This window comes from Hydra viridissima, unplaced genomic scaffold (assembly GCF_058129835.1).
Source record: "Hydra viridissima isolate aposymbiotic clone 2 unplaced genomic scaffold, HvirCarnegie_v1 scaffold_4, whole genome shotgun sequence".
In the NCBI taxonomy this organism is placed as follows: Eukaryota; Metazoa; Cnidaria; class Hydrozoa; order Anthoathecata; family Hydridae; genus Hydra; species Hydra viridissima.
The window spans coordinates 3,766,644-3,794,004 of NW_028324303.1; the positions used below are offsets into that span (position 1 = coordinate 3,766,644).

Sequence of the window (27,361 nt, forward strand, 5' to 3'; positions counted from 1 at the left end):
CTTAAAATAGTTTATTTCAATAAGTAATATTGGATGTGTTTTGTATTTTTCAACAGTAATATTTGATTAAACAACAAAGTTCGACCAGCAAAAAAGAATTTAACATTTGCAGTTTAAATGTTTTAAAAGCATTTTTTTTTTTTTTTTAACTAAATATAACATTCTTAATTGGATTTAGCTTTGCGACCACAACTGCGAAATCATTTTTCATCTACGTACGTTTATTGTAAATTAATGACAACATTACTGATTAAAATTTTTTTTTTTTTGCCAATTTGTAGCCGCATGAGTTTTTAGCCGTAAATTTTCCAAAAAAAAAAAAGAATCATGAAAATTTATTTTAGGCTAATATACTTCAAGTTATTCGCAAAACACCACGTGTTTTGCGAAAATTGATTAAAAATTAATACTCTTTCAACTTTTATGATCAACGATGGTGAGAGCCTGTCTAAAGTAACAAGTAAAGAAATGTAACCAAGAATTAGGAACCTTTAAAGCACTTTATTTACCTCAGCTTAGAAGAAGAATCTATAATAAGAAAACACCATGTGTTTTCGAAATCGATTAAAAATTAATACTCTTTCAACTTTTATGATCAACGATGGTGAGAGCCTGTCTAAAGTAACAAGTAAAGAAATGTAACCAAGAATAAGGAACCTTTAAAGCACTTTATTTACCTCAGCTTAGAAGAAGAATCTATAATAAGAAAAGTTACAAAAAGCTTAATAACTGTATTATAATTGTTACATGTGTGTCGCGGGTGTTATCTTTTTGTTTATATACCTCCAAAGACTAATTAGTTACCGGAAACGAAATGATTTGTCTGTTTTGAAACTGAATAACTTTGAAACTCTGTGCAGAAGTACATTTCAAAGTCTACATGTAGTCTGAATTCTTTATCATTGATCTTATTTGCATAGTAAATTCCTAACTCTTTGTGTCAAAAATATAGTTTCATTGTGCGCAAACAGTTGTTTTCTAAGAGAGATTAGCTAGCCGTTGTTTTCTTTCAGTGTAAGAACCTTATCCTTTGTGGTACGATTTTCCCATTGCCCGACAGTGTTGCTGTGCGCGCGGTGTTAGGGTTTTAAATGAGGTACCGCGTTTTCTTTTGAATATAAAACAAACATGGTTGCTCAGAGTAATGTGTTCGACTCAAGTACTGACTTTATAAATGAAAATGGATTTCAAAAAAATGGAATCCACAAAAAAGACTTTTTGCAGCCTAAACCTATCGAGGTCAAGAAGGTATTGTCTGAACCCAAAGCTAAGAATGTAAAAGAAATTCCATTAAAACAGCATTATTTTGAAGAAACTCCCTTACTTGTGGCTATAATAACTTATATTGGATATGGCGTTTTAGTAGTATTTGGATATTTTCGAGATTTTTTAAGGCTTTATCAGCTAGAAAAAACAAAAGCTGCTAAAGAGAAGGGCAGGAAGGTATCATTAAATAACTTTTATTACGGTGTTAAATTATCATTATAGCTAGAAAATTTTCTGATTTGGCTTTTGTATAAATAAGCAATCTTGTATTGGTAGCTACCTATTTGTTTTACTAAAAACAATTCAAAAGTTGTGTCAAATTGATTTGTAAAATATTATTGAAAAAGCAACCAAAACTTGATATAGAAATTTTTCACTCAATTTCTCCGTAATGTTCAAAAAATCTTTTTGCCTATCAAACTATGAGTAAAAAAAATTTGACATTTTGTTTGGAAACAATTCGCATAGAAAATATATTATGAATAATAATAATAAAATTAGGAGCCTAAAGTTGATAGAACTGGTTATTGTCTGTAATAGTTCTCAATTTATATGTAGCTTCACACTACTTAATTTTCTAGCTATTTCTTATTTAGTTTTTAAAAGAAATGCTTTTTGACTGAACCAATAAAAGTAAACAAAAACAGTGATTTCACAGTTTATTTTTAAATGTATCCCTGAGCCTAAATTATTCTACTAATGTGAAAAAAAAACTTTCTTTTGTAGATATTTTTACTGATTTTTAAATTTAGATTAAAAACTGTTTTAAAAATGCAGTAAGTATCTAATGCTTTAACAATACAGTTAAGTCTGAAGTCTCAAAAGAGATTGACTTCTTTTAATGGTTTTTTCCAGAACAGACTTTTTGACTTGGCCTTTTTTCTTTCATCAGTTACAAAAACCATGCCTGTAAAGCAAGGAAATTATTTTACTGTGAAAAGAAGCTACTGTTTATTTAAGTCCAGCTAGTTAAATAGTTTTTTTAAAGTATAGTTTACTACATAAAGTCATATAGAGCAATTAGGCATTATATTATTACTTCTAGTTGTAGTCATAGTTCATTAAATGATACTTACCCAGTTCTAGTTGTAGTCATAGTTCATTAAATGATACTTACTCATGTAATTTACAAAAAGATTATTTTCTTGATAATCAAGAGTACAAATGGTGACCAGGTGGTTATGGTTTTATTATTTTGTGCTTAATATTTAAATACTTTCAATCTTCTCCCAGTTTGAAATGAAAATGCTCAAAAATCAATTTACTTTATTTTTTAGGGGTTTGTACCTCTTTATTCAGACTTTGAATCATTCTATACGAGAAACCTATATACTCGAATTAGAGACTGTTGGAATCGCCCAATAGGAAGTGTTGCTGGAGCTGAGTTAGATCTTCTAGAAAGAACAAGTGATGATTATAATTGGAATTTTAGGTACAACTTGATGTGTTGGCTTTTTGTTTTAAATATAATTAATTTGGAGGAATTATATTTTGCAATTCAGCTTGCATTAGTTTAGATTTTAAAGTTATGTTAAGTAGAGTATATTCTTTCATTCTCTACAGAGTAAGGTGTGTCATGTGTGAGTGAAAATCATTTTTTTTATATTGCTTTACACATTTAAAAACTAAAGTATTGAAAGTTATCTATCAGGAAATTGTAGTTACACTTACATTTTGCCAAAGTTGAAATAACTTTATTAGATTCCAATGCTCCATGTTACTCTCTTAACGCATTGGAAGGTAAACTTATGTTACCCAGGTTGCATACAGTTTCAAGACCTTTTTATCCTCAGGTCCAAGATCATGCTTGGACATATCTAGCAGTAATCAATTTATAATATAAATAAGTCACTTGTTGGAAAGACTAACACATTTAGGATATACATTTCTGTTCTTTAACTAGTTGAATAATCTTGTTGTGCACTGTTTAGCTAGTTTTGGTGTTTTTGTTTTGGTCTATGATGTAATGGTATAGTTATTAAAATAGGAGGCAGTGTTTCTGAAGAGAATGTCAAGTAAGGACCTCCACGATACTCAGCTTAGAGTTTAAAGATTATCTTAGCAACAGGTAAGTGACAGACCAGGGTCCCACCCCCTACCATGGCTAAAACTGTTTTTTTTTGACAACTCCAGCCCTGGTCCCACTTTAAAAATATTAACAGGAGTTATTAGCTGTTTGAAAAAAAATTCAGAGATTGATATAAATTTTTACTGCTTTAATTGTTTTTGTATGCTTCAAAAGTAAAAGAAATTGAAGATACAAAAGACAAAAGTAGTTAATTACCTATTAATAAAATTTTAAAATAATGTTAAAAGAAGTGTAATATACTAACTACATAATATAATTCATAAGTTAAAATTAATATTTAAGGTTCTTGATCCTAGTCATTGAAATACTTTGAGTTAGGTGCTGTAAAACCTTTCAGAGCTTCATGTAAAGATGTCACATAAGAAAGAGCTTTTAAATTGTATTTTTAAAAAAGAAGTGTTTCCACATTCTTTGGTGTAAGTCTGATGCATTCTTTTTTTTTAAAGACTTTGATATTTTAAACTTCTGCTCATTTGCAGTCAAGCTTGGAGATGAACATAGATATACATACATAGATATAGTTTTGACATATATATAGAACATAGATATATTTTAGTTTGTGTATTAATTTAGTTTTAATTTCATTCTAAATGAATTTAAAGAAATTTGTTTCATAAAAACTTATATTCTATTATTTTGCCCAATTTTATCCCATTAAGTCCAACAAAAAAAAGTTTAATAAAAATTAGTTGCTGCAATTTTTATTTTACACACTGCTTACACACTGTGTTATAGTTTTCAATAAAGAAAAATTTAAGCACTCTCAGTTGTAGCCTTGGCCCCAATCCCGGTCAGTTACTACAGACAATTCTATTGTACCACTTATTAGTCATAAAGTTATTCTTGTTATCTAAAAGATAAAAATACACTGCAATAATTATTGACTTTTTATTTGTTGATATTCTCTATATGGTTTTAAAGAAATTCTGTCTAATATAAAATTTTGCCTTTGTAGGTTGACTGGAAAAAAAATTAGGGTGATAAATATGGGTTCATATAACTATCTTGGTTTTGGAGAGTGTGAAGGTCCTTGCACAGATTCTGCTGTCAATTCAATTAACTCTTATGGTGTTGCAGCTTGTAGCACAAGATTAGAAAGAGGTAGTTTTAACTTTTGGGTCAAGCTTGCTCCTTGGATACAAATACTGTATGATGCACATAGCTGTTTCAGATCTCTATTTAAAACATTCAATTCATAGATTTTTAGAATGTAGATTTCAGGATTTCAACATTTGAATAATATTTTTAGGGATGCATGAGTTACAAGTGGAAATGGAAAATACAGTTGCAAGATTTGTTGGTAAACCTGCAGCAGTATGTTTTGGCATGGGTTTTGCCACCAACTCAACTTGTATACCTTCCATTATTGGGCCTGGATGTTGCATTATTAGTGATGAACTGAATCATGCTTCTTTAGTCTTGGGTACACGTTTATCAGGAGCTAAGGTGTTTGTTTTCAGGCATAATGGTGAGCTTTTAGGATTATTAATAATAGTAAACAGTACAAATGTTTTTTTTATGTTTAAAGAAAAAGTATTATTAGCTTCTTTTTTTTTATGCATCATGGTATAGATATGGAGCACTTAGAGAAAGTTCTGCGTGATGCTGTTGTTCAAGGTCAGCCTCGAACACATCGGGCTTGGAAGCGTATTATCATTGTGGTTGAAGGAATTTATAGCATGGAGGGTTCAATTGTTAAACTACCTGAAATAATCGAATTAAAGAAAAAGTATAAGGTCAGCATTTATTGAAATATATTTGCAATCAATTCTGCATTTTTTTGCGGAAAATTCCCAGAGCATCTGGAAATGTTTGGTTTTTCAGGCATACATATATTTGGATGAAGCTCATAGTATTGGTGCCTTGGGGCCTAATGGCAGAGGAGTAGTAGATTACTTTGGGCTTGACACAAAGGATATAGATATAATGATGGGAACTTTCACAAAAAGCTTTGGATCTTCAGGTGGTTATATAGCTGCTGAGAAGGTAAAATATCTTTTGATGAGTTTATTAATGGTTATTTTTTTATTCCATTTTTCCTGATTAATTTCATAACTTTTAATATATTTAAGCATATTGTTGACTGTGTACGAGCCAGCTCATATTCTTCTGTCTACTCAACAACTATGTCTCCTCCAGTCATGCAACAAATCATCTCATCAATGAAAATTATAATGGGAGAGGATGGAACTGATGAAGGTAGTGAAGTATAAAAAATTTTTTCATAAAAAAGATTTTATTAAAAAATTTAAAGGATTATTAAAAGGTTAGAAATAAAAATAAAATTATTTTTTCTTGTCATATTAAGACTCTCAAATATATTTTAGGAGCACGTCGTTTAAAGCAACTTAGAGATAATGTCACGTAAGTATTTTACTGAAAAGAGACAGAAACCCAAAAATAATTTTATAAAATTTTTAAAATAAACTGTGTTTTGAATCTAGTGATGCATATTTAAAACAGTTCTAAATTTAAAAATCTCTGTAAGAATAAAAAAACATGCATAGTAGCTACTCCTCAATAAACATGGTAACATTAAAAGTGTAGAGGGTTTTGGGTAGTTAAGATCAATATTATTCAAAATCCTGGTTTATAATGCACTGATGCTAAACAGGAAAAAAATTTGAATTAAAATGAAACTAAGATACAAAGGTTAATAGTGGTTTGTTCAAAAAATATAGGTGATTTTTAGATTGCATTGTGGAAAATATATATTAAGAATCATGCAGAAATTGAAAATTGCGGAAGTTAAAAGAGAAATAAAAGTACCAATCTTCTGCTATCCTTGATGAAAATTAAGAATTATGAAAATCTATGTTTTGATTTTAATTTCAAGTTCTATATATAAAACAAATGATAAAAATCAAGTGAATAATCAAACCACTTTCAAAAAAATTTTTTTTTGGTATAAATGCAAAATGCTAATAAGTATGTTTTTTTTATATATATATATAGGTCATTTCGCAGCACACTAAGAGATATGGGATTCATTATATACGGACACGATGCTTCTCCAGTTATTCCAATCTTACTTTATATGCCTTCTAAAATAGCGTAAGTAAATTTCTTTGACTTTGAAACATGTCTTAAATGTGGACTGGATAATTTTAATTAAATTATTTTGATGATTGTTTATTAATTCTTAAGTTGTGATTTTAGTGCGTTCAGTCGTGAAATGTTGAAACGAGGGATTGCAGTTGTGGTTGTTGGTTTTCCAGCCACTCCTATCATTGAATCTAGATCTCGTTTTTGCTTGTCTGCTGCACACACTCCTGAAATGCTAAACAAGGTATTAATTCCTCGTGTTACTTTTATTAGCTTTTTGGTGATAAGTTTATCACTTTATCTTTTACACTAAATATGGCAATAGTCAATTCAGTATTTATAACTTTTGAAATACTCTATAATGATTAGAGATAAGATGTATATAATTTCTAGCACATAAAATTAGCATAAGATTTTTTTTGAAGCACTTTCTTTTCCGTTATTAGGTTCTTCTCGCTCTTGACGAAGTTGGTGATATTCTGCAACTTAAGTACTCTCGCCTTTCTCCTTCTAAATCTCTAAGAGAGAGTGCCAAAAGCAAGAAAGATAGATAAAACGTTAAGTGGAGTCGTTCTAGCGTTGGTGTTTATAATGTGAATTACTCTTGTCCTCATTCGTGTAAAAAGTGCTTTCTCGTAGTCTTATTTTTTATCCTGATATATAGTTTATGGTATGTTTTTTTATTTTATTGTTTCGTCATTTCCCAGCTTCAATGGGTTGCTTTGTTTTCTGCATATTTTATTTCTGCTAGATTGCTTTTATTGAATATCATAATTTTTGAAATGAAACTTTTATGTGCGAGCTTTTGGGTCTTTGTTGTATTTACTTTTTTGTTATATTTTTTAAATTGTTTTTGAATAACCACTTGTATACGTCATAAACCTAAAGTGTTAAAGCCTTTCTCAGTTTTTATCACTTTGCCACGTTATTTATCTAATAAATAATATGCTTCCGTACGGTCTGCAAAGTTGCAAAGTATTTTTCTTGTAAAAAATTAAATTTAAAGCTTTTAGCGGCTTTTTAAATCTAAAAAACATGGTAAATTGAAAAACATGTTAAATAAGAGGAAAATTGTGATAAGTCAAAGATTACATAAATTTAATGTTTAATAGATGGGAGTTCATATTCAGTATTGTATTTCTGGTCCTTTTCAAGATTTGCCAACCATGGCTGTGAAAAGTAGGCTTCATAAGGTCAATCTTAAATCAAGGTTCTTTAAAAACTGACTTTTATGTTCTTCAAAAAAATGAGTAGATGATATTTTGAAAAATATATATCTAAAGATCGGAGTTAAAAATCAAAGATCATTGGAAAATATTCAATTTGGTAATGTTCACAAACAAGTAAATAATGTAGCGTGAATGAGGTTCGCCGTTTATTGACCGACTGAAGAAATGTTACCAAATATTTTAAGAAATTTCTTTTTGCAATCGCTATAAAAAATGAGATTGTTTGAAAACTCGTTCGAATTTCCCAGTTACTATATATTCCAAGTTATGGCTAACTGTTAATGAATTTGGAATACGATGTATTCTGATTTTACTGTTTGTAAATGGACTTGAAATGCGATGTATTCTGATATTACGAAGTGATTTGACACTGCTATACAAAATACTTCTTTAAAATCCGCACCTATTTTGGTGTCCTTTTTTAATTTTTTTTTTTTCGTAGGAATTATTGTGATTTATGATGTTGCAATCTTTAATTCGTACCTAAACAAGTAATAAAATAGAAATTTTAATTTTTTTTAACGATGACTGGTAGATAAGATTTTCATTGACCTTTATCTCTTGGGTGTTTCGCTCAAGGAAATTATTTCAAATCTTAAGATGACTAAACGAACTGTGTGCGATATTTTAAGTCAATTTAAAAAGTTTAATCGCATATAAAAGAAACCAGGAAGTGGTCAGAAACTGTGAGGACCAATCCGTGATAGCCAAGGAACTTTTTGTGAGTAAGAATACAATCAAAAATGTCGTTAAATATGACCTGAAGGCCAAGTCCAGAGTTAGTCTAAATGGTACTGAAGGAGTCAAGACCAAACGAGTTGAGAGAAGTAAAAAACTTTTGCCCATCCTTTAGAGAGGTCAATCAATAGTTCTGTTCTCAGGTGAAAACCTTTTTACAGGGGATTCTATTTCAAATGCCAGGGCTGATTGCTACATAAGTGCTTCAAAGTTAGAAGGTGTTCTAGAATCTATTAGGACCTAATGGACTCTTGTACATTTTATGCCTTTGTTCGCAGCATCTTCATGGGTTGAGACCCCCAGTTTGTGTACCACAGCAATAGGTAATGATGTTTGGAGTTGTGGCCTCCAATATCTTAAGAATACTTCCCGCTTTTATTAATCCAGGGTTCAAAATCAATGCAGATATACAGATTAAAATCTTTGAAGACCGTGTCCGGCCTTGGATCACCTCTAGCTTCAACCCTGATAGCAAAAATTGTGTACCTGCAGGATGGGGCTCCATCTTATACAGCCAGAAAACTTCAGGAGTGGCTCAGAAAAAAAATACCGGATTTTTAAAAGAAAGTTTTACGGGTACCTAGCTCCCCAGAATAAACCCTTTGGATTATAATATATGGTATATGTTAAGTAAAAGGCCTATTTATATCCCCCACAACAGTATTTCAGCTGCGAAAGCTTCTGTCATCAAGCAGTGGAATACCATGTCCAAGGAGTATATCTTGAAGACATCTCAGAGGTTCAGGCCTAAAGGCTGTGATCAAGGCCAAAAATTCACACACTGAGTAATTTATTTAAAATTCATGGAAAAATGATATGAAATAAGTTATTTTGCCGAAATGTTTTTCTCTGTCTCATTGCCGATCAGTGAAACAGGGAAAAACATCTAAAAAACTGAAGTCTCAAAAACAGAAAGTCTTCAAGGGAAATTTCTGCAATTTTTTGTAGAAATTTCCCTTGAAGAGGCAAGTGATAAAGTGTAATGTAAATTTGGTATAGATGCTAAAAATCTCAAAGTCTATCCTTTCGTAGCAATAATCAAGTATACTTTCAAAAACGTAAAAATGTATGAATATATAAATACTTAGGTCGTTAGGAAAGTTCGTAGAACTCCCCTCTAAAACAAAAAAAAGAAGAGTTTTTTTTAATTTTAGTTTATCAAATGTTCAAAACAATGTCCATCGTTATCTATACAAAGTTGCATCCTTTCAAGGCATTTGTCAAGCGTTTTTTTATACTCTTCTTTGGGTATACTTTGAAGTAGCTTCGTTATGCGAGTTTTTTGACTTTCGACGTCAGTATCGTCATCAAGATTTTTTTTTATCAAGTCGAATAGCCAATAATCGGATGGAGCTAAGTCTGGTGAGTATGGTGGGTGACGAAGTATTGTGATTCCAGCTTGGTTTAGACAGTTTGTGACGGCTTGAGTCACATGGGGTTGAGCGTTATCATGGAGAAATTTGAAATTTTGAGTGCCTGTTTTAGGTCTTTGCTTATTTATTTCGCATATAAGAGGTTTCAAACAATTTTTTATATAGTATTTGCTAGTAGTGATGTCTCCCTTTTCAACATAACCCAAATGAACAACACCTGTTGTTTTGAAGATGTAGAACATGTTTTTCGGCTGAAACCTGTCGCATCTTACTATAGTTCTTCAACTTTCACCTTCACCGACCCAACTAGCGTTAACCGACTTGTGTCCAACTTGTCTCAAATAAAACCACGACTAATCCCCTGTAATAATATCACATAGTCTCCATGGGTCGTTTCTGAAAAGGGCTAAATTTTCCTTACATGCCTCAACTCTATTCTTGCGATTTTAATCGGTTTACTCGTGGGGTATCCAACTTGATGTTAGTTTTCTTTTTTTGAGTGCGTTGTGAATGATTTCGTTGATTGTAAAGCGATTAATCGATGTCAGGGCTTCAATTATACCATGTGTTGCATGAGGATTTTCTTCAATAATGGCTCGCACACGTTCAATATTCTCAGCTTTATACGTGGTTTGAGGGTGCTCTGAGCGAGGATCATCTTCGAGACTCTCTCTACCATCTTTAAATAAAGTAGCCCACTTGGCAACTGTACTATATTTTGGAGCTTGGTCACCATGAACTAAAACCAACTCATCGGTTATGGCTTGTGCTGAAACTCCAAGTAGAGCACGGGTTTTAATGTATGCTAGATATTCAAATTTTTCCATTTTTAAATTTTTTCTTGAAAACGTATATAGTAAAATTTAAATAACTTTTTTAATAAACATTCAAAATATTTCAACAAGTACTTAAAATGTTCATAAATAAACACAGTTTAAAATGATATATAAATATTTAATTATTTCCTGTCTCATTGTATCTTTATAGATGAAGTTCTACGAACTTTCCTAACGTCCTAAGTATAACTTGTAGATTGCAATATATATATATACATATATATATATATATATATATATATATATATATATATATATATATATATATATATATATATATATATATATATATATATATATATATATATATAAATATGGCCATAGACTGTATTTTGCCTTTTTATCCTCTTACAATGAACTATTTCAACAAAGGATTAAAAAAGTTAAAAACTTGTTTAAATACAAAACAAACAGCAATTCTACCAGAATCTGTTAAAAATCTATTCCGTCAAAGTATCACTTTGCCAGCTTAAAGAATATTTTTCTTAAGTGCTTTCTACAATTCAATGTGAATTTTTTGAACATTGTTAAAGTAAAAATAAAGATGAAGTTTTTAAAAATCTTGAGACTTAATTTTGAAATGATGTTGCTATTTGTGAGCTGACGTAATGATATCAATAATCATAAAACTTTAGAACTAAAAAAAAAAGTTCTTTAGAAAAGAGGGCTGTAACATCTTCAATTGGCATAAAACAAGAATTAACAAAACATGTTCGTCATGTTGCTGACTTTTTCTGTGTTTGTTAACTGATTTATTGAATTAAATAAGAATCATAAAAAGCTGAATTATTACAAAATATTTACTTACATACTTAAATATGTTTACATTTTCTCTAACTTTGCACTTCAGATGCTGCCCTTTCGGGTTTTACTGACACCAACTAAATTCAAAACGACAATAAAAACGTCAGCATTCACTTTCCGAGAAATTGATTTTTAAAAATTACTTGCGGAAGAGAAATGTCAAAGTGGTCAGTTAAACTGATTTAAATGGATTTAGATTTGATGGTATGAGGAAGGGCAGAAGCTACGATTTATATCTTGTGTGGATACCTGTTAAATAATATTTTCTTTTTAAGCAATTCTTACGGCTCATTTCAGTTACCTCAGTAGGGACAGATACACTAGGTACGCACAAACATAAGAAAATAACTTTAACAGAAAAACTGGTATTTGTTTCATGCTCTGCGGGAAAGTTGAATGTTAAAAAACTGCATTTCAAAAAGGAGAGCTGTTTGTATATGTTTAATGGCTACCATTTTTACTTGACATGAGTTGAGCACTCAGGTTATAATATCGTATCAAACTCTTCTACTCCACAAAACCAATGATTAATGAGCTGAAGAAATTTCTATTATGATATCTATAAACTTTCAGTTGCTCTTCCTTGTTTTTACAATTTTGGTAAGTTAAAAGAAAAAACATTCAAGTGAATTAGTATATTGGTTTGAAAATAAAAAGTAATATTAATGTGTCTTTGGTCAAATTTGCATATGTAGAGAGTAAATGACTTTTTGTTTTTAAATTTTGTGGTATTATTTAATTACCTTTGATGTAAATTTTTGGTTAATCTAAATATAAATTTGCTTCTTCTCTCCTGATAACATAAATTGAATGTAATCCAAATGACTAAATTTTCATGAAGTTTTTTATAAAAAGAAATCACTAAAATTTTATAATCAATTTGTTGAATTTTATACAATAATACAATAAAAAAATTCAATTATCTTTAATACATAGGTTTGCATATACATGCAAACATGAAAAAGCTGCTATTTACAAACTTTTACTTTTATTTTTTAAAACCTATTATTAACTAATTCAAATAATACTTTATGATTTACTTTTTTTATTTTTTACAAAATGTCTATAAATTTATAACAAACATTATTTTTAAAAAAGACTTTAAAAAATTTGAGTGTTTTTGTGCTTTTAATCATTTGTGTATTACATGATAATATTTTATATACATAATGTTTTATGTAAAAAATAATGTTTTAAATATATTTTAAATGTATTAATTTTTTTAGTTCTCAAATTTGACTAATGCCACATTTCCACTTGCTATTCTTCACCTTGAGGGTCAGTTGGGTTCTGCAGATGTTTGTGCAATCTACAACCCAGATTTCTCCGCTATACCAATGGAGTTAGCTAGTGCAGTAAGTATATTTAACATAGATTTTTTAGGATAATGAAGAATAATTTTAGAAAACTTAGTTAACTTTATCTATTAAGAGCATATATACAGTGGTATGTAAAAGTTTCTGACATTAGTACCTCAAAGCCATAAAATGTACAAGAGTCCATTAGGTCCTAATAGATTCTAGAACATCTTCTAACTTTGAAGCACTTATGTAGCAATCAGCCCTGGCATTTGAAATAGAATCCCCTGTAAAAAGTGACATTTTGTACTTTAACTTATTTTTAAAAAAGACTAACAATTTATAATCATCAATTGATTGAGATGGGTCGCTTAAAAATCTTTCATTTAAAGTAAAAAGCCATTGTTTTATTAACTTGGATATGTGTCAGGGGTCATTATCCTGGTGATTTATAAGTTCTGTGGTATTTTTTTTCAGCGTATAGTAATAAATTGTTTTCTAAAGTATCCTGGGTTCATATTTCTGTTGGTCTTGACCAATTTACTGACTCTTTGTGTAGAGAAAATTTCCATCACATTTTCTTTACTATGTTTTGCAGTATCAAATTTCTTGTGCCAATAGGATATCATCGCTTCTTAAAAAATTAAATTTACGTTTGTTTGAGAAAGTTAATTTTTTCCAATATTTGGTTGTCCTATTTATACCATCTTATTCATTTTGTTGATTAATGGTTTTTTAAAACCTATACAACCAAAAAGTCCCATACTGTGTAGTCTTTTTGTCACAGTACTATGACTAAAAATAGCTAGGTTTTCATCTTTTAGCTTGCATGCTAATTTGGCAGCAGTTTTCTTGACATTTGCATTTGATCTGTAGTTAATGATATGATCTACTTTTTTTGGACAATCTTTTAAACCATATCCACAATGGTCTTTTGCAAAATGTTGTTCACAGTTTATTTACGCATCAATTATTGTAAAGTTATTCAACAAGATGATTTTCCTTCCTTTGATTACCTTATTGCTCTCTCACAAATTTGGATCTGAGTATATTGACCCATGCTTATGTTCTCACGATCTTCTATGAACTAAGTGTAAACATTCAATGTGCTATTATTTGTAAATGTGCCTTTGAATGTCCGTCTGCATCAATTTATACTATGTGGCCAGAAATTTTTGCACATATAAATTTTGTATCATTTTGTTTAATATATCTCATTTTAACATTAGTTGTTTTTTTAAATAAGTTAAAATATAAAATGTTCCTGGCCAGAAACTTCTGCAAGCCACTGTATATTCATAGAACTATTTTTTTTTTATCAAAGTTTTGGATTGTTCTAAAAAATTTTTCGACCAGAGTTCTGGATTGTTCTAAAAATTTAAATTTAAAAATTAAATGGTTTTGTATATGAAATATAATTATTTATTTTATCCAGAATATTGATTTGGTTATGGTTTCTTTGTTCCCTAATAGTAATACACTCTCTTCTCACAAATATGCTTGTATTCAACTCTACTATTTATTGTAAAACACTGTTTAGATATTTTCTAACTTTAATTTAAACACTAACAATAAGCAACTGTAACAATAAGCAAGAAAGAAAAAAGCTTTTAAGTTATGTACTTTTTATTCAAGTTGTTTTATCTTTAGTACTAATCATTTTAAACTTTTTTTTTTCAAAATTTTGTAAGAGATTGAGAAGAAAAAAAAAGTGAAATAAAAAGGATTAACTTATGTACAAACTGACAATAATTTTTCTAAGAGCTACTTCTGCAGCACTACTTATAAAACCAAGTATTTCTAAATTCAATTTTTTAGTCTTGTTGCCTTCTTGTAATAAATTAGCTAAAGTATCAACATTATCTTAATTTAAGTACCCCCTTTCTCTGATTTTTTTTTTTATATCTATTAATGATATCACTGCTTACGTCATTTTGGGATAAAATTCCTTGTTCTGTAACAAAAAACAATTTTTTTGTTAAAAAAATATTTTTGATGTTTTTGCTAAAATATATGCCAAGGTATTAGAAAAACTAAATTGAAATAGTCTTCACTTTCTTGTTTAAAAAATTGAAACATTATGAGCTTTTGTATAGTGGAATAAGTTAACTCAAAACCTTTTCTAAGTTCCTGATGAATATCTTTAAATAATTTATTTAAATCTTTTGTATTAATTGAAGGTTTTATGCTATGAATTCTTATGGATATACTTGTTTGAAATGAAATCTGATTTTTAGTTCTAAAATAGATTGTGTTAATTCTCTTCTTTCTTCACCTACTAAAAATGCTATGATCTTATTGTTTAACTTTCTACCAGCCCATTAACTTATATAAATCGCCTTTAATAATATTTTGACAAATTTTTCTTTTTCTTTTTAATTTCAGCCTAAATACAAAGTGTTTGTTCCTGACCCACCTGATGGATGTTCAGAATATATAGATGTGAAAAGCTCTTGGAATTCTTCTTCATTTGTTACATCAGAAGGAAATTGCACTCAGTTTGAAAAATTTCGTCAAGCTTATTATGGTCATGCTCGACAAGTTGTTGTTGTAAAGAGTGGAAGTTTATTAGAAGTAATTTTTTATTAGAATTTTTATGTTTATATAAAAAATGTTAAAAGAATTAAATGTATTATAAATATATCTACTATATCTACTAAGGAAATATTCAGTGTGAAAAATTGATAAAATGGATCAACCATATTTTATGCTTAAAAATTACATCGAGTAACAAGCATTTATAAATAGTGCATTTGATAAATGCTTGCTACCTAATGCAGTTTTGATGATGTAGGCAGAAGATTTTAGGCAGAAGATTTTGTATAACATTTATAAAAACTTTTAATAAAATGACATACGCTGATCTTTTATTTTTATCTTAAAAAAATAACTTTAATTAGTGTTTAGTTATTCTTATGAAGTAAAGTAGTATGTAAGAAATAAAATAAAATAGTATATAACATCTAAAATTAGTTTTATTTGTAAATACTTAGTTTTTTTTGCTCAAGAAATGCAATCAAGGACTTAAGACCAAGGACCTTAAGACCAAGGACATTAGGCTCCAGCCCAAGACTAAGGCATACAATATAAAAGCAATTTTTCCCCTTTTAACTTTTTTTGATATTAACTTTATAAATAATGAGAATAAACAGTAAATTAATCTCCCTTTTTCTTTGATAAGATAGTGCTTTATCTTACTTCTTTTAATATTAATTGTTGGTAAAATAGTAAAAGTTTTGCTTAATAATTTACAATAAGAAATTACAGTATATTGTTCAATAGTTTTTACAATTAAATCCAAAAATTTGAAAAGAATTGTTTTTTCTGCGCTAAAACAATTAAGGCTTTTTTCTGTTGATAAATCTTTAATAGTTTAACATCTTTTTTTAGGACTTTGAAACTGGTACTCACCATCAGCACAATCAGGTTCATCTATCAGTTGGTATGATTTCTAGCAATGCATGGAATAAAGTTCAGGTAGATTAAAATTTTTATTTGTTAGAAATATTTCTTAAAGATATACATTATAGATATACATATAGATTATACATTTGGCATGTTCAAAAAGTCTTAGAAAATTACCAATATTCTTTTATTACATAATAATAACTTAACAAGGTTGTTGTTTTCATGTAATGTAGTCTCCATCACACCTTATGACTTCTTTACAATATTCATACAAATGTAAAAAAGTTCTAATTCAAATCAATCAGCTGGACCACTACAGTGTGGCCTCCCTTAATTCTTCTGCACATATTAAATCATAAAAAACTATAAAATCAATCAACAACATGTCACATTGATAAGTCCAATCAGCCTGGAGTCCAGATCTACAGCCATTTTAGATATAAAGTAGGACTCACATTAAAAGTTTTTGTATATATGAAAAAAAAAATCAGGAAAGACCTTGCATTTTTTATGTCAAATTTATGTTGCTTTGAGTGTGATGACAAGAATCATTACATATTTGCACCTAAGGGAACACAAAAAAGATTGAACAAAAAGCAATTTTTTTTCTAAGTTATATTTTTGCTACAAATAAATAGAATTGATGTAAAAGTGTTTTATCCTAATGTTATTTATTTACCATTTTGCTAAATTCATATTTGATTAATAATTACACCTCTGCTAGTTATATGATGACGATGATTAAAGAGTCAGTATATTTTACTAATAGTATTGCTAATAGTTAAACTATTATTGCTTATTGAAAAAAAAAACTGCAGTGAAAAAAATTGACATTTATTAGTTTTTAGTTTTGTTTCTTTATTTTACTTTGTAGAAACTTGGTAATCCAATTTATTCACAGCTTTATCACCCTCATGAACCACTGTTTGACCCAAATATCATTATCATATGGATGATTGCAGTTTTTACTGTGTCTGCTGGAGCCTATTGGAGTGGCAGTGCATTTCAACAGAGGTAACAGGTATTTTTAGCTTATTTTGGAATTGGTGTGTAAGTTAAAAAAAATTAAAGTGTATATTAAACATTATCTAAATCTAAATATAAAATTTTAACTTTAATTTTTTTTTAATATTTTAAAAAAATCTTTCCTGCTTAAGTTTCTTCTTTTTACTTATTCAGCTATGCCCAAAAGTTTAATCATGCATGAAATTTTCATGTTTTTTTTTATAATTTAAAACTTAATAGTTTAAATCAATGAATGATCTTTTAATAAAAAAAAAAATCCAAATCATGTTACAGAAAAATTTTTTCTTTTTTTTTTTTAACTTAGGTTTTTATAAAAACGTAAAAAATGCATAACAAAAATAAAAATCTCTTGGGAATAAATTGGCTTTAATGTCAATGCTTAGTGTGGCAAAGTAGATGAGATTTCAATTAACTATGTTTCTGTAATGAGGACAGGTAAGATTCCAAGTCCTGGGAGACAACAAAACCTCACTGACTATAACCAAAGTACCATATTCAGAAAGACTAAAGGAACCCTAAATTCAGCAACATAAGTAGAGCTTGATCCATAAAATTGTTGGGATATGGAGAGATAAAAAAGATAAAAGAAAATTCTCATTTTATTACATATAAACTAAATTTAGCAGCTTTGTAATCAAACTAACTTCATTTGCAACCATTTGCACAGTTTCATTTATAATTTACAGTTAGTGCATTTGAAATTTCAACAAATATAAATCTTTATTACTTTCTAAAACTGCTGAATGAGTAAGAAATAAACAAATAATTGAAAGACAATATTCTGATGATGTTCCTAAAATAGTTTTGGATTGGTACCTTAAATTGTTTTTGTTAAAAAGAAATAAAAATAATGTTAGAAAAATATGTAACAATGACTTATGGAAGTACATCAAAAGTATGAATTTTGATTAATTCAGATGATAATATTTAGCAATTATTATAATTATTATTGTTGTTGTTGCTGTTGTTAATTACTATTTATTATTATACATTACTTTGATGTTTGTTTATTAAAACAAACATTAGATTAATGTATATAAATCCATTAAACATTAAAGTTATGTATATTCAAAATTCATTAAAGTTCTAAAATTCATAATCCAAAAAAAAATTAAAGTAATGTATATAATGTATATTAACAAAATAATGTATATAAATGTATATAAATGTATATAATGTAAAAGATAAATATAAAAAAAGTTAATGATAAAATTCCAAACTTATCAAGTTTATGATTTTAAAATTGTTTTGTAAATTAACAACAATCTTTTTATTTACAATAACTATAACTAAAAAATCATGCTATTATTATTTGCATTTTTGGTTGAGAGAAGATTAACTAATACTTGTATCAACTAGTGTCTTAATTAAACATCACCAATATAAAATTATTTTCTCGTTATTGTTTATTTGGATATAAGTTGTTGAAAAAGAGAAACCTATGAATTAATACCTGCAATTGAAGTTTCTTTAACAACAAATTGTTTGACAACTGAGTAAAGCAACTTAAAAAATGTAAACAGTAAAAAAGTTCAATACGCAGCTCATACAATTCCACAGTTAAAAGTTGTAATATCTCTGAACATATATCAATTAATACCAAATCTTTGAAGAATGTATAAATATATAGTAGAAACTTTAGCCATAAAAGCTTCTGCTGTCATTATTGGAAGATGAAAAGATCTAAGTTCTGATTTATAGATCTAAAGACATGATAAAAATAAGAGATGAAATCTGTATTGTTTAAACCTCTGAAGAAAACTTTTCTCCATCAATAAGTTTAAGATATGGCAATATATGTATGATCTAAAATCTAAAAAAGCACAAAGTACTGTTTAAGGTTAAGTAAAAAACTACACATCAGTGTAAAGGAAGAATATGCACAAAAAAGATTGTAAGTGAAAAGCCTTCAATGCAATATTTCTATCTGAGAGTGTAAGGTGGTGGTGCACAGTGGTCGACTTTTAACAAAAATGCGCAAAAGTTAAAGAAAATTAAGTTTCATTTTTAAGTTAATATTTTTAGTTTTAAAAATGTATTTCTACTTTAAAAGCATGAATTTATGTTTAAAAAATGTAATATTTTTTTTTTTTTTATAAAGAAACCTGAAAAAGCAAAATATGCAAAAAGTTTTGGAAACCCTGACCCTAAATTATAAACCAAGGTTTTTAACTAACCTCTGACATTTAAAAGAAGCTTGCTCCTTTTTTATGTGCTTGATTTTTTTTGGAATTTTCCAACTATCTTTCTTATTTGTATTTTAACGTTTTAATATCTTTCTTATTTGCATTTGCACATCACGCACAGCAAAATCTGCTTACCATTAAAATTATAATTTAATTTAGGATTTTGTTCATTAAAGTTTTTGTAATTTTCTTCAAAAAATGGAAATTTGCTGAAAATTTATTTACATTACATGAAAATACAGTCTGTATATATAATATAAATAAAAAATAATCATTTGATATTGTTTAAGTTCAATTTTATTTATATTTTTTACACAAAAATCAACTTTCAAAATTTTATTAAATAACAGAATGTGTTTTTGTCTATAACTTTTTAAGTTGTTGATGGTTGTTAATAAAAATATCACTAATTGGAGCTCCAATTATTGACTATTTCATTATAATATTTCATTAATTATAATTATAATAAATAAATAAAAAATATAACTATTTCATTAACTAAATCAAAAATTAAATTTCAAAAATTAAAAAAAAACTTAAAAACTAAAAATTAAAAAAACTTAAAAACTAAAAATCAAAAAAACTTAAAAACTTACCTATTATCAGTCATTTTTTTAAATTTGCTTTAATTTTATTTCTATTTTAAAAAATGTTTTTTAAACATGAATTCATTTTTTTAAAGTAGAAGTACATTTTTAGAACTAAAAATATTATTTTTAAAATGAAACCTAAATTATTTTAGTTTTTGCATTTTTTTTTTAAATAATTGACTACTCTGTGGTGAATCAGTACAGTAGTATGTGGATGTTGACAACAGTTTTATTAGTTAATGCGCCTACAAAAACACATTTAAAATACAACTTTTTCCATGAGCAAATGTGTACTTTAGAAAAATGTTTTTGTACAGACAGCCCACAATCAGAGATTCGTTGAATAAACACATTAATTTGATGCTTTACCAGACTTGAAGGATCATTTTAATGAAAGATTTTCTTTGCATCAATTGAAAGAAGGACAACTTGAAATATTAGACTTTAAACATTTAAGATTTTTTTTTTCTTTTTTCACTTTTGTTGTAAACTTTAACTAGATTAAACTTTTGTGTCACTTTTTAGTTTTTTGTTTATTCAGATCATTTAATGTAATTTAAGCTGATTTTATATAAATAAAAAAAATTGTTATACTACAAAATAAGCTTAATTCTTTTCATAAATATAAAACTTTTTTAATAATCCTATTTGTAATTTAATTTTATATAAAATACTCATAAATTTTAGGCTGTGTTAATATTTAAATATAAAGTTATGTTAATTTTGCAGTGGTTCTAAAGTGATAGAACAGAACCTCTTTGATTTGGATTGGACAGAGGATAAGAAAAATAGCAGGTGACTTAAAATTAACAGTTTAAAAAATACATAAACATTTTTACTTTAAACAGGTGCATCTAACATAATAAGTAAAGTTAAATTAATTTTTATACTAAAAATTTAATTTACATAATCTCTATCAAAAAAAATAAAGTATTAAAAACTTGCTCTTTTATCTTCTTAAATTAAAGTTTGTTTAACACCAACTTTTTCAACTGAATGCCATATTTTTTTAAAAAAATGATGTAATCCTTAATTACTTTAAAATTAAGCTATATAATCTAAAAATAAACAAGAAATGTTTTTTTAGTTTAAATGAAAATTCAACACAACCTGCTGATGATAGAGAAGACGATTTTCCCATCACAGTTGTTATGGTTGTAGTCTTTGTGCTAATGATATGTGTGGTACTTTTGCTTCTTTATTTCTTCTATAAGTATCTCATCTATGTAGTCATTGGATTATTTTCTCTTGCCACCATATCAGGAACATACCAATGCTTAGCAAAGCTAATGAGTTTTTTAGAATGCGGTGAGTTTTTTTTTTAACATATTTACTTAAGCTTCTTTTTTATTCATGTAACAGTTATAAATCACTCAATGTTGATTTTCTTTTCCATTTTCAACAACCCCAACAAAGTGCATTGTTATTTCTGTTTTTTTTTTGCTGCTCAACTTCCTATTTGAAAATTGTTATCTTTTTTTTTAGGACAGTGCAAAGTTCCTGAAAATAAAATACCTATTCTAAAGAAACAGCCACAAGTGCGAAATGTGTTACTTTTCATTGGATGTGTATTCCTTTCTTTATTTTGGTTATACAAAAGAAATACTAGGTATAAAGTCAATAAAGTTTGGTTAAATAGAGCTAATTTTTTGGTGTGTCGAAATCAATGTTTTTTATGTTTGTTATAATTTTTTAATTTAGCTATGCTTGGATTCTCCAGGATTTCCTTGGGATATGCTTTTGCATCTCAGTAATAAAAATGATTAAATTACCAAACCTTAAGATCAGTGCAATCTTACTGGTATCTTTGCTAGTTTATGATATATTCTTTGTGTTCATAACACCACTGTTCTCTGCACGAGGCAAAAGTGTTATGGTGGAGGTTGCAACAGGTAAATAAACCACTAAAATGTTTTAAATGTTAATTATTTAATAAGTGTTTTTCTGGATATCATAATGAGCTTAATTCACCATCTTAGGTTTTGATTAAAATTTTTATAGTAGAATACATAAAGTATGAGTATCAATTTAATTTTAGACAATATGCCCTTATTTGATTGGTTAATTAACTTTGTAATGCCATTTTAGGCAATGGCAATATGGAACAACTTCCTATGGTTGTAAGAGTTCCAAAGTTCTATAAATCACCAATATCGCTATGTGAACGTCCGTACTCTTTGTTAGGTTTCGGTGATATTCTTCTTCCAGGTCAGTTCCAGGTCTTTCTAATTCTCATTGTTTCTTGTATGGTTTGCTACAAATTTTCTATGAAGAGAAATATTATTCTTATATTTTGTATTATAAGACTTAAGACTTATATTTATATCTACTTTTGTAACAAACATTTTAGGGATATTTGTTGCATTTTGTCATAATTTTGATGTAATTGTAAAAGCAAAGTATAAAGTGTACTTCCTTGCAACTACTACAGGTAAAACAGTCAGTACTACATTTCTTAAATGAGTTTAAATTAATCTGGTTTTGAGTCATGTAATAAAAAGCAATTGTTTTTTTTTTTTTTGCAGCATATGGGATTGGTTTAGTGATTACATTTGTAGCTTTAATTTTAATGGAAGTTGGTCAACCTGCTCTTCTGTATCTTGCTCCAAGTGTTTTATTGGCAGCAACTGCAGTTGGTATTGCAAGAAAAGAATTGAGAGCATTGTGGATTGGTAGAGTGGTGGGTTTGGTTATAAGTTAAAAAATTTCAAGCAAAATTATTTTTTTACTCAAACTCATTTTCTTCAGGGGTCAGTCCTATAAAAATTTAGAATTTTGTAGTGGCCTACTCTAAAATTCAGTGTAAAATCTCAAATACAATTTAACTACAGTATTTTTAAAATGTGTTCTTATAAAAAAACTCTAAGAACGGTGTAGGCATATCAATCACAGTGAGACCCATATAGGGTCTCCATGAGCATAGGTAAAAAAAATATCTCTGAACTTTCAAGCGGTTAATGTTTTTATTGTCTCGTCCAATCATAAAACTGAATTTTTATTCTATGGGAGACTTTTGTTGTTCATTTCTTTTTATTTCTTTTAATCCTGTATTTGGTTTCTTGAATTAACATTTGACCAATATATCGTATAAAGAATTTTACAGCTGTTCCGCCTATCTTCGTTTTTTTTTTAATAAACAAATGAACATCTGTGAACTGAATAAAATTTTTTTGAACTAAATTATTTGTTACTAAGGATCTTTATCTTGAATCAAATGGTAATTTTATTGCATCTCTTACTAAGAGTTAGCAAGACAAAACTGAGCAATGCAAGACCAATTTGGTCTTGAATCAATATAGACCAACTTTGTAAAAACTCAACTTTATTAGAAATAATAAGTCTCTTGTTTTTGATGTTTTTGATTGTAAAAGTTTGCCATCTTAAAAAATTAGAGAAATAGTTGCAAGACATCTACGATAACTTCAAAAGTTTAACCTTACACTAATCAGAAGAAATTTAAATAAACTTGCATTTTATTTGATGTTATGAAATACCAACATTATTAAATTCATGAAGGTCACCACAGCAACAGCTTTTGAAAGAAAGCTTGCACAACACCACAAGAAATATTAACATAATCTTGATGTCTTACCATTTTAGTATAAATTGATTAGTTTGTAAATAAAGAAATGGGAATCAATCAACAGTTGAAATATATCAATAATACATAACCAGTATTGTCAACTAATCAGCATCATTTATAAAAACCATTATGGTTAAATTTTTTTGTTAGTGAGAGAATCTTCCAGCTGAAGAAGGACAGTTCAAGGCTCCCTGGTAACATTCCCAAAACATTTTCTCAATAAAGATATTGAATTATCTCTCTTTAAACTGAAAACGTATTTTTAAAACGTATTATTTGATTTTTCTGTCTTTTAATTAAATGTCAGCTTAGTAGTTAGTAATCAAGAAGTACTTTGATTTTTGTATAGTTTTATTAAAAAAGATATTATCTACAGATACTATAAATGTATAGCCATATTCTTTTATTTTTACTACAGAAAATGTCAGTTTAGGAGTTCTACTATATATTTGTATCTGTAGATAATCTTTTTTTAATGAGTTTATCCAAAAGTCAGAATGTTTCTTGACTAGGGGCTCTCTTTTGTTAGACCTTTGAGCAGCAACAGCCAAGTTAATATCCTCATCCAATGAATAATCAGTTATTTTCTGACAAAATCATATCAGCTTATTCTAAATATATCAATATTAAAGAAACCCAAATCTCATCAAGTTTCTTTTACTCTCAAAATAACTTCATAAACAACAAGAAATAGCCATTTTAAAGCACAATGTTCAAATATATTTTTAACAAAATTAAGTAAACTTTTATGCTGTTTATAATTTACTAAAGAAAAGGTAAAAAAACTTTACATTGAAAATATATTTATAGAATTGACCCCAGGTCTTTAGCTATCTATAGAGCTACATTTTATCTTCCCTTGCTTGTGTTTACTTGTATTCATATGAAAAAAATTTTAAACATTATTGAAATTACCTACATTTACAGACAGTGAAGATAAAAAATGTGGTGGACTACTGAGTGTACATAAATGTTTTCTATTAGAACACAATTTTGGATTAGGAAATTGCCTTTTCTGACAGCTTATTTAACATGTGTCAAATAAAATAAGACAAAAATAAAATCAGTTTTTTTTTTTTTTTGATTTTTAAATTTATTTTCAGGAAAAAAGAACGAAAATATATTTTTATTCTTTTAAAAAGTTAAGAAAAACTCCTTTCAAAAAGTTAATACCAAACCTACATACGGTCGATTCTTTTGATTGTATCTTTAGCAAGTTTTTGTACGACCTTGACATCGATATTTGGGATACATTTAGATATATATTTTTTAGCTCATCTAAATTTTTTGCTTGCCAAGAATCCTTGTACACATTTCATTTGAGAAATTCCAAAAAATCTTCAGTTGTACATATTTCTGGAATGTTTGCAACATTCATGCCTTTTGGAATGTACAGGATCTTGTTGTTCTGAAGCCATGTTTGTACCAAATTTGCATAATGTGAAGAAGCCATGTCTGGCCAAAATACATACTGATCATTAGAATGATGTTTTTTAATAAAAAGGAGAAACGTTTTATCAAACATTCTTCAAGGTACAACCTTTGATTAACAGCTATTTTGAATTGGTATATAACAATTGGAGATTCCAGAAGTCATAATGGCAACCCAAAACTTATAATATATCTTCATGTTTTGCCAGATCATAGTATCTGACACTGTCATCTGCCTTATTTTGGTCACTGAAATAAAAAATAATATTCCTAGACAAACTGGCATTCGATAATGTGAAGTACAACTCATCATCAATTATAAATTTATTTTTTCTATATTTGAAATATAGGTTGCGGCATTTTGGATGAGGTACCAAATATTGTACAGGAGAACTATTCAGTCTTTTTGATTTTTATAGCAAAGTATCATTTTCTTCATCTTTTTGATTATGTTTGAAATTGTTGATTTGCTACATTTGAGCTTCATCTTCATCTTTAAAGTGCTTCCAAATAAAGGCTTTATTATATATACAAATTATAGAAAGTGTACACACTGGATTTAAAGTTCGACCATTTATACATTATTTTTTTGAAAATTTCTAATATTCTATCTATATTACATATTTGTTCATATACATATCTATTCATATTACATATGTCATATGTATATGAATAGATATGTATATGAATAAAAATGTAATATAGATATAATGTGATAGATATGTATATGAACAGAAAGCTTAAGAGAAACTTTATTGTTAAGAAAAAATTAATCCGGGTGCAAAACTGAGATTTATTAATAAATTTGTCTTATTTCATTATGCATATTATGAAAACATTAAAGTTTAAATTCTTATGTACAACATAAATTTATTTGATTACAAGCCCAGTCCCAGTCCTCAGTCTCTTAGCAGAGAATAAGTGATAGTATCACTACCAATAAAATGTAAAGATGGAAACCTCACAATTCATTTCTTAGCTTTTTGGTTAGTTCATGGAAAGATCTTTTTGATTAAAAGGTTTTTAAGTTCTGCGAAATTTCATTATTTTCTCAATTTAAACGTGAAGAAAAAAAGATTAGTAGAATAAGATTATGGAGTTGATGAAATTAAATTTAGTACAGAGGGGGAAATTGATGGTACAGCTTTATATTTCAATATTTTCTTTTTTAAACAGTTTTCTGAACGAGTTTATGACTTTTTTTGGAATTATTGGTTTCTTTTTTATAGTCTGAAGACATAAAATGAAAAGAGCAAGCATAAATTTTTTTATAGGTGTAATATACTTTCTAGGCACAACATCATCTTTCCATTATAGTGTAGAATATAAGTTTGTTGTTTTGTTATATTGAAAAATTACAAAGTATATTGATTGGTATTGCACTTGCTTTTCATTAAAAATTCGTTGAAAATTAACGACGGACCTTTAAGGTAGAAATCTTTTGCAGTATTTGTTGTATTTAAGTGAATAACAAATACTAAAATGAAAACGAGTATTAAAAATCAACCAATCAAAACATACAAAAGTTGCTTTTAAAATTTTCTTTCAATCAAAAGTTTTATTACATGAAATGAAAAAACCTCAATTACTTTATATAGATCCATTGTCTGATCTTAATCTTTCAAAGATTATTATCCTCCGAAATAAATTTTTAAAGTCTTTGGCTCAACCATAAACACAATTTCATGCGTTAAATTTTTGACATAGAGGATGATTCATTTGAAATATGAAAATTTGTAATCCGAATAAGATCACAGTTTAATTAGATCATGAAGGTTGTTGAAGATCAGCACAACTCTTTTTTTATTTATCTTTTTTACTTTATTTATTTATCTTTTTTTACTTTATTTATTTATCTTTTTTACTAGGAGCGAATGGACCGACAGGAACCGAAGGGATCTACTTGCGAAGATGCCAATGAAGAGAAAACGTTTCTTCTCAAACATCCTTAGGTATAAGAAATTAGAGTTGTTTTAATTTTGATAAAGAAAATGTTTTCGTTCGTAAACCTCTAAATAAAAATGTTCAATCAAATGCAGATAGCTTTTGTTTCTCACAATGGAAAGTGCAGTTCAATAACTGAAAAGTTTAACCACAAGTTATCTCCATTAATGTTATCTCCATTAGAAGTTATCCATTAAAAGTTATCTCCATTAAAAGCGCCTTATGATTAGTGATACTGTTAGCTGATAGTTTTAAGCCCTCGAACAACCATAATCCTACGATTGTTTTATAAAAAAACTACAGATTTTATTTTTTTTTCTTCTTAATTTGCTATGACGAAAATAAGAAACAATTTTAGTGTAAAATTTTATTATCAACGTTTTAATAACTGTATAATATTTTTGTAATGTGTTATTTAAATAATTTCAATAGACTTCTGATATTCGACGTATTTTTTTTTCGTATGTTTTTGCATTCAATATTTAATTATTTATTTAATGTTTATGACGTTAGTG

The 27,361-nt window shown here is 27.8% G+C and overlaps 4 protein-coding genes across 6 annotated transcripts; 2 read left to right on the forward strand and 2 right to left on the reverse strand.

Annotated features, from left to right (window-relative positions):
• The first annotated feature begins 618 nt into the window (after positions 1-618).
• LOC145183555 (serine palmitoyltransferase 2-like) lies at positions 619-7,367 on the forward strand. The gene is made up of 11 exons (XM_080058944.2): positions 619-1,443; positions 2,544-2,698; positions 4,311-4,456; positions 4,605-4,823; positions 4,928-5,091; positions 5,180-5,341; positions 5,428-5,554; positions 5,683-5,719; positions 6,311-6,409; positions 6,515-6,644; positions 6,847-7,367. The coding sequence occupies exons 1-11, from the start codon at positions 1,129-1,131 to the stop codon at positions 6,952-6,954; spliced, it is 1,662 nt and encodes a 553-aa protein (XP_079915070.2). The 5' UTR covers positions 619-1,128; the 3' UTR covers positions 6,955-7,367.
• Positions 7,368-9,517: 2,150 nt separating this feature from the next.
• On the reverse strand, positions 9,518-9,982 carry LOC149889452 (histone-lysine N-methyltransferase SETMAR-like). Its single transcript, XM_090085120.1, has one exon. It carries the CDS (start codon positions 9,980-9,982, stop codon positions 9,518-9,520), a length of 465 nt encoding a protein of 154 aa, XP_089941246.1.
• A 213-nt stretch (positions 9,983-10,195) lies between these two features.
• Positions 10,196-10,567, reverse strand: LOC149889453 (protein GVQW3-like). Its single transcript, XM_090085121.1, has one exon. It carries the CDS (start codon positions 10,565-10,567, stop codon positions 10,196-10,198), a length of 372 nt encoding a protein of 123 aa, XP_089941247.1.
• An 833-nt stretch (positions 10,568-11,400) lies between these two features.
• On the forward strand, positions 11,401-27,288 carry LOC145183365 (signal peptide peptidase-like 2B). Of its 3 annotated transcripts, XM_090085991.1 has the most exons (14): positions 11,450-11,980; positions 12,607-12,735; positions 15,064-15,252; positions 16,069-16,155; positions 16,961-17,100; positions 20,618-20,683; positions 20,976-21,196; positions 21,374-21,497; positions 21,590-21,780; positions 21,977-22,096; positions 22,239-22,319; positions 22,414-22,568; positions 26,771-26,854; positions 26,942-27,288. In XM_090085991.1, the coding sequence occupies exons 1-13, from the start codon at positions 11,933-11,935 to the stop codon at positions 26,852-26,854; spliced, it is 1,635 nt and encodes a 544-aa protein (XP_089942117.1). In that variant the 5' UTR covers positions 11,450-11,932; the 3' UTR covers positions 26,942-27,288. The 3 variants fall into 3 exon arrangements, with proteins under 3 accessions (XP_089942118.1, XP_089942117.1, XP_089942119.1); XM_090085993.1 differs by lacking the exon at positions 20,618-20,683; XM_090085992.1 differs by lacking the exon at positions 20,618-20,683 and having other exon boundaries at positions 11,401-11,980; positions 26,771-27,288.
• The last annotated feature ends 73 nt before the right edge of the window (positions 27,289-27,361 follow it).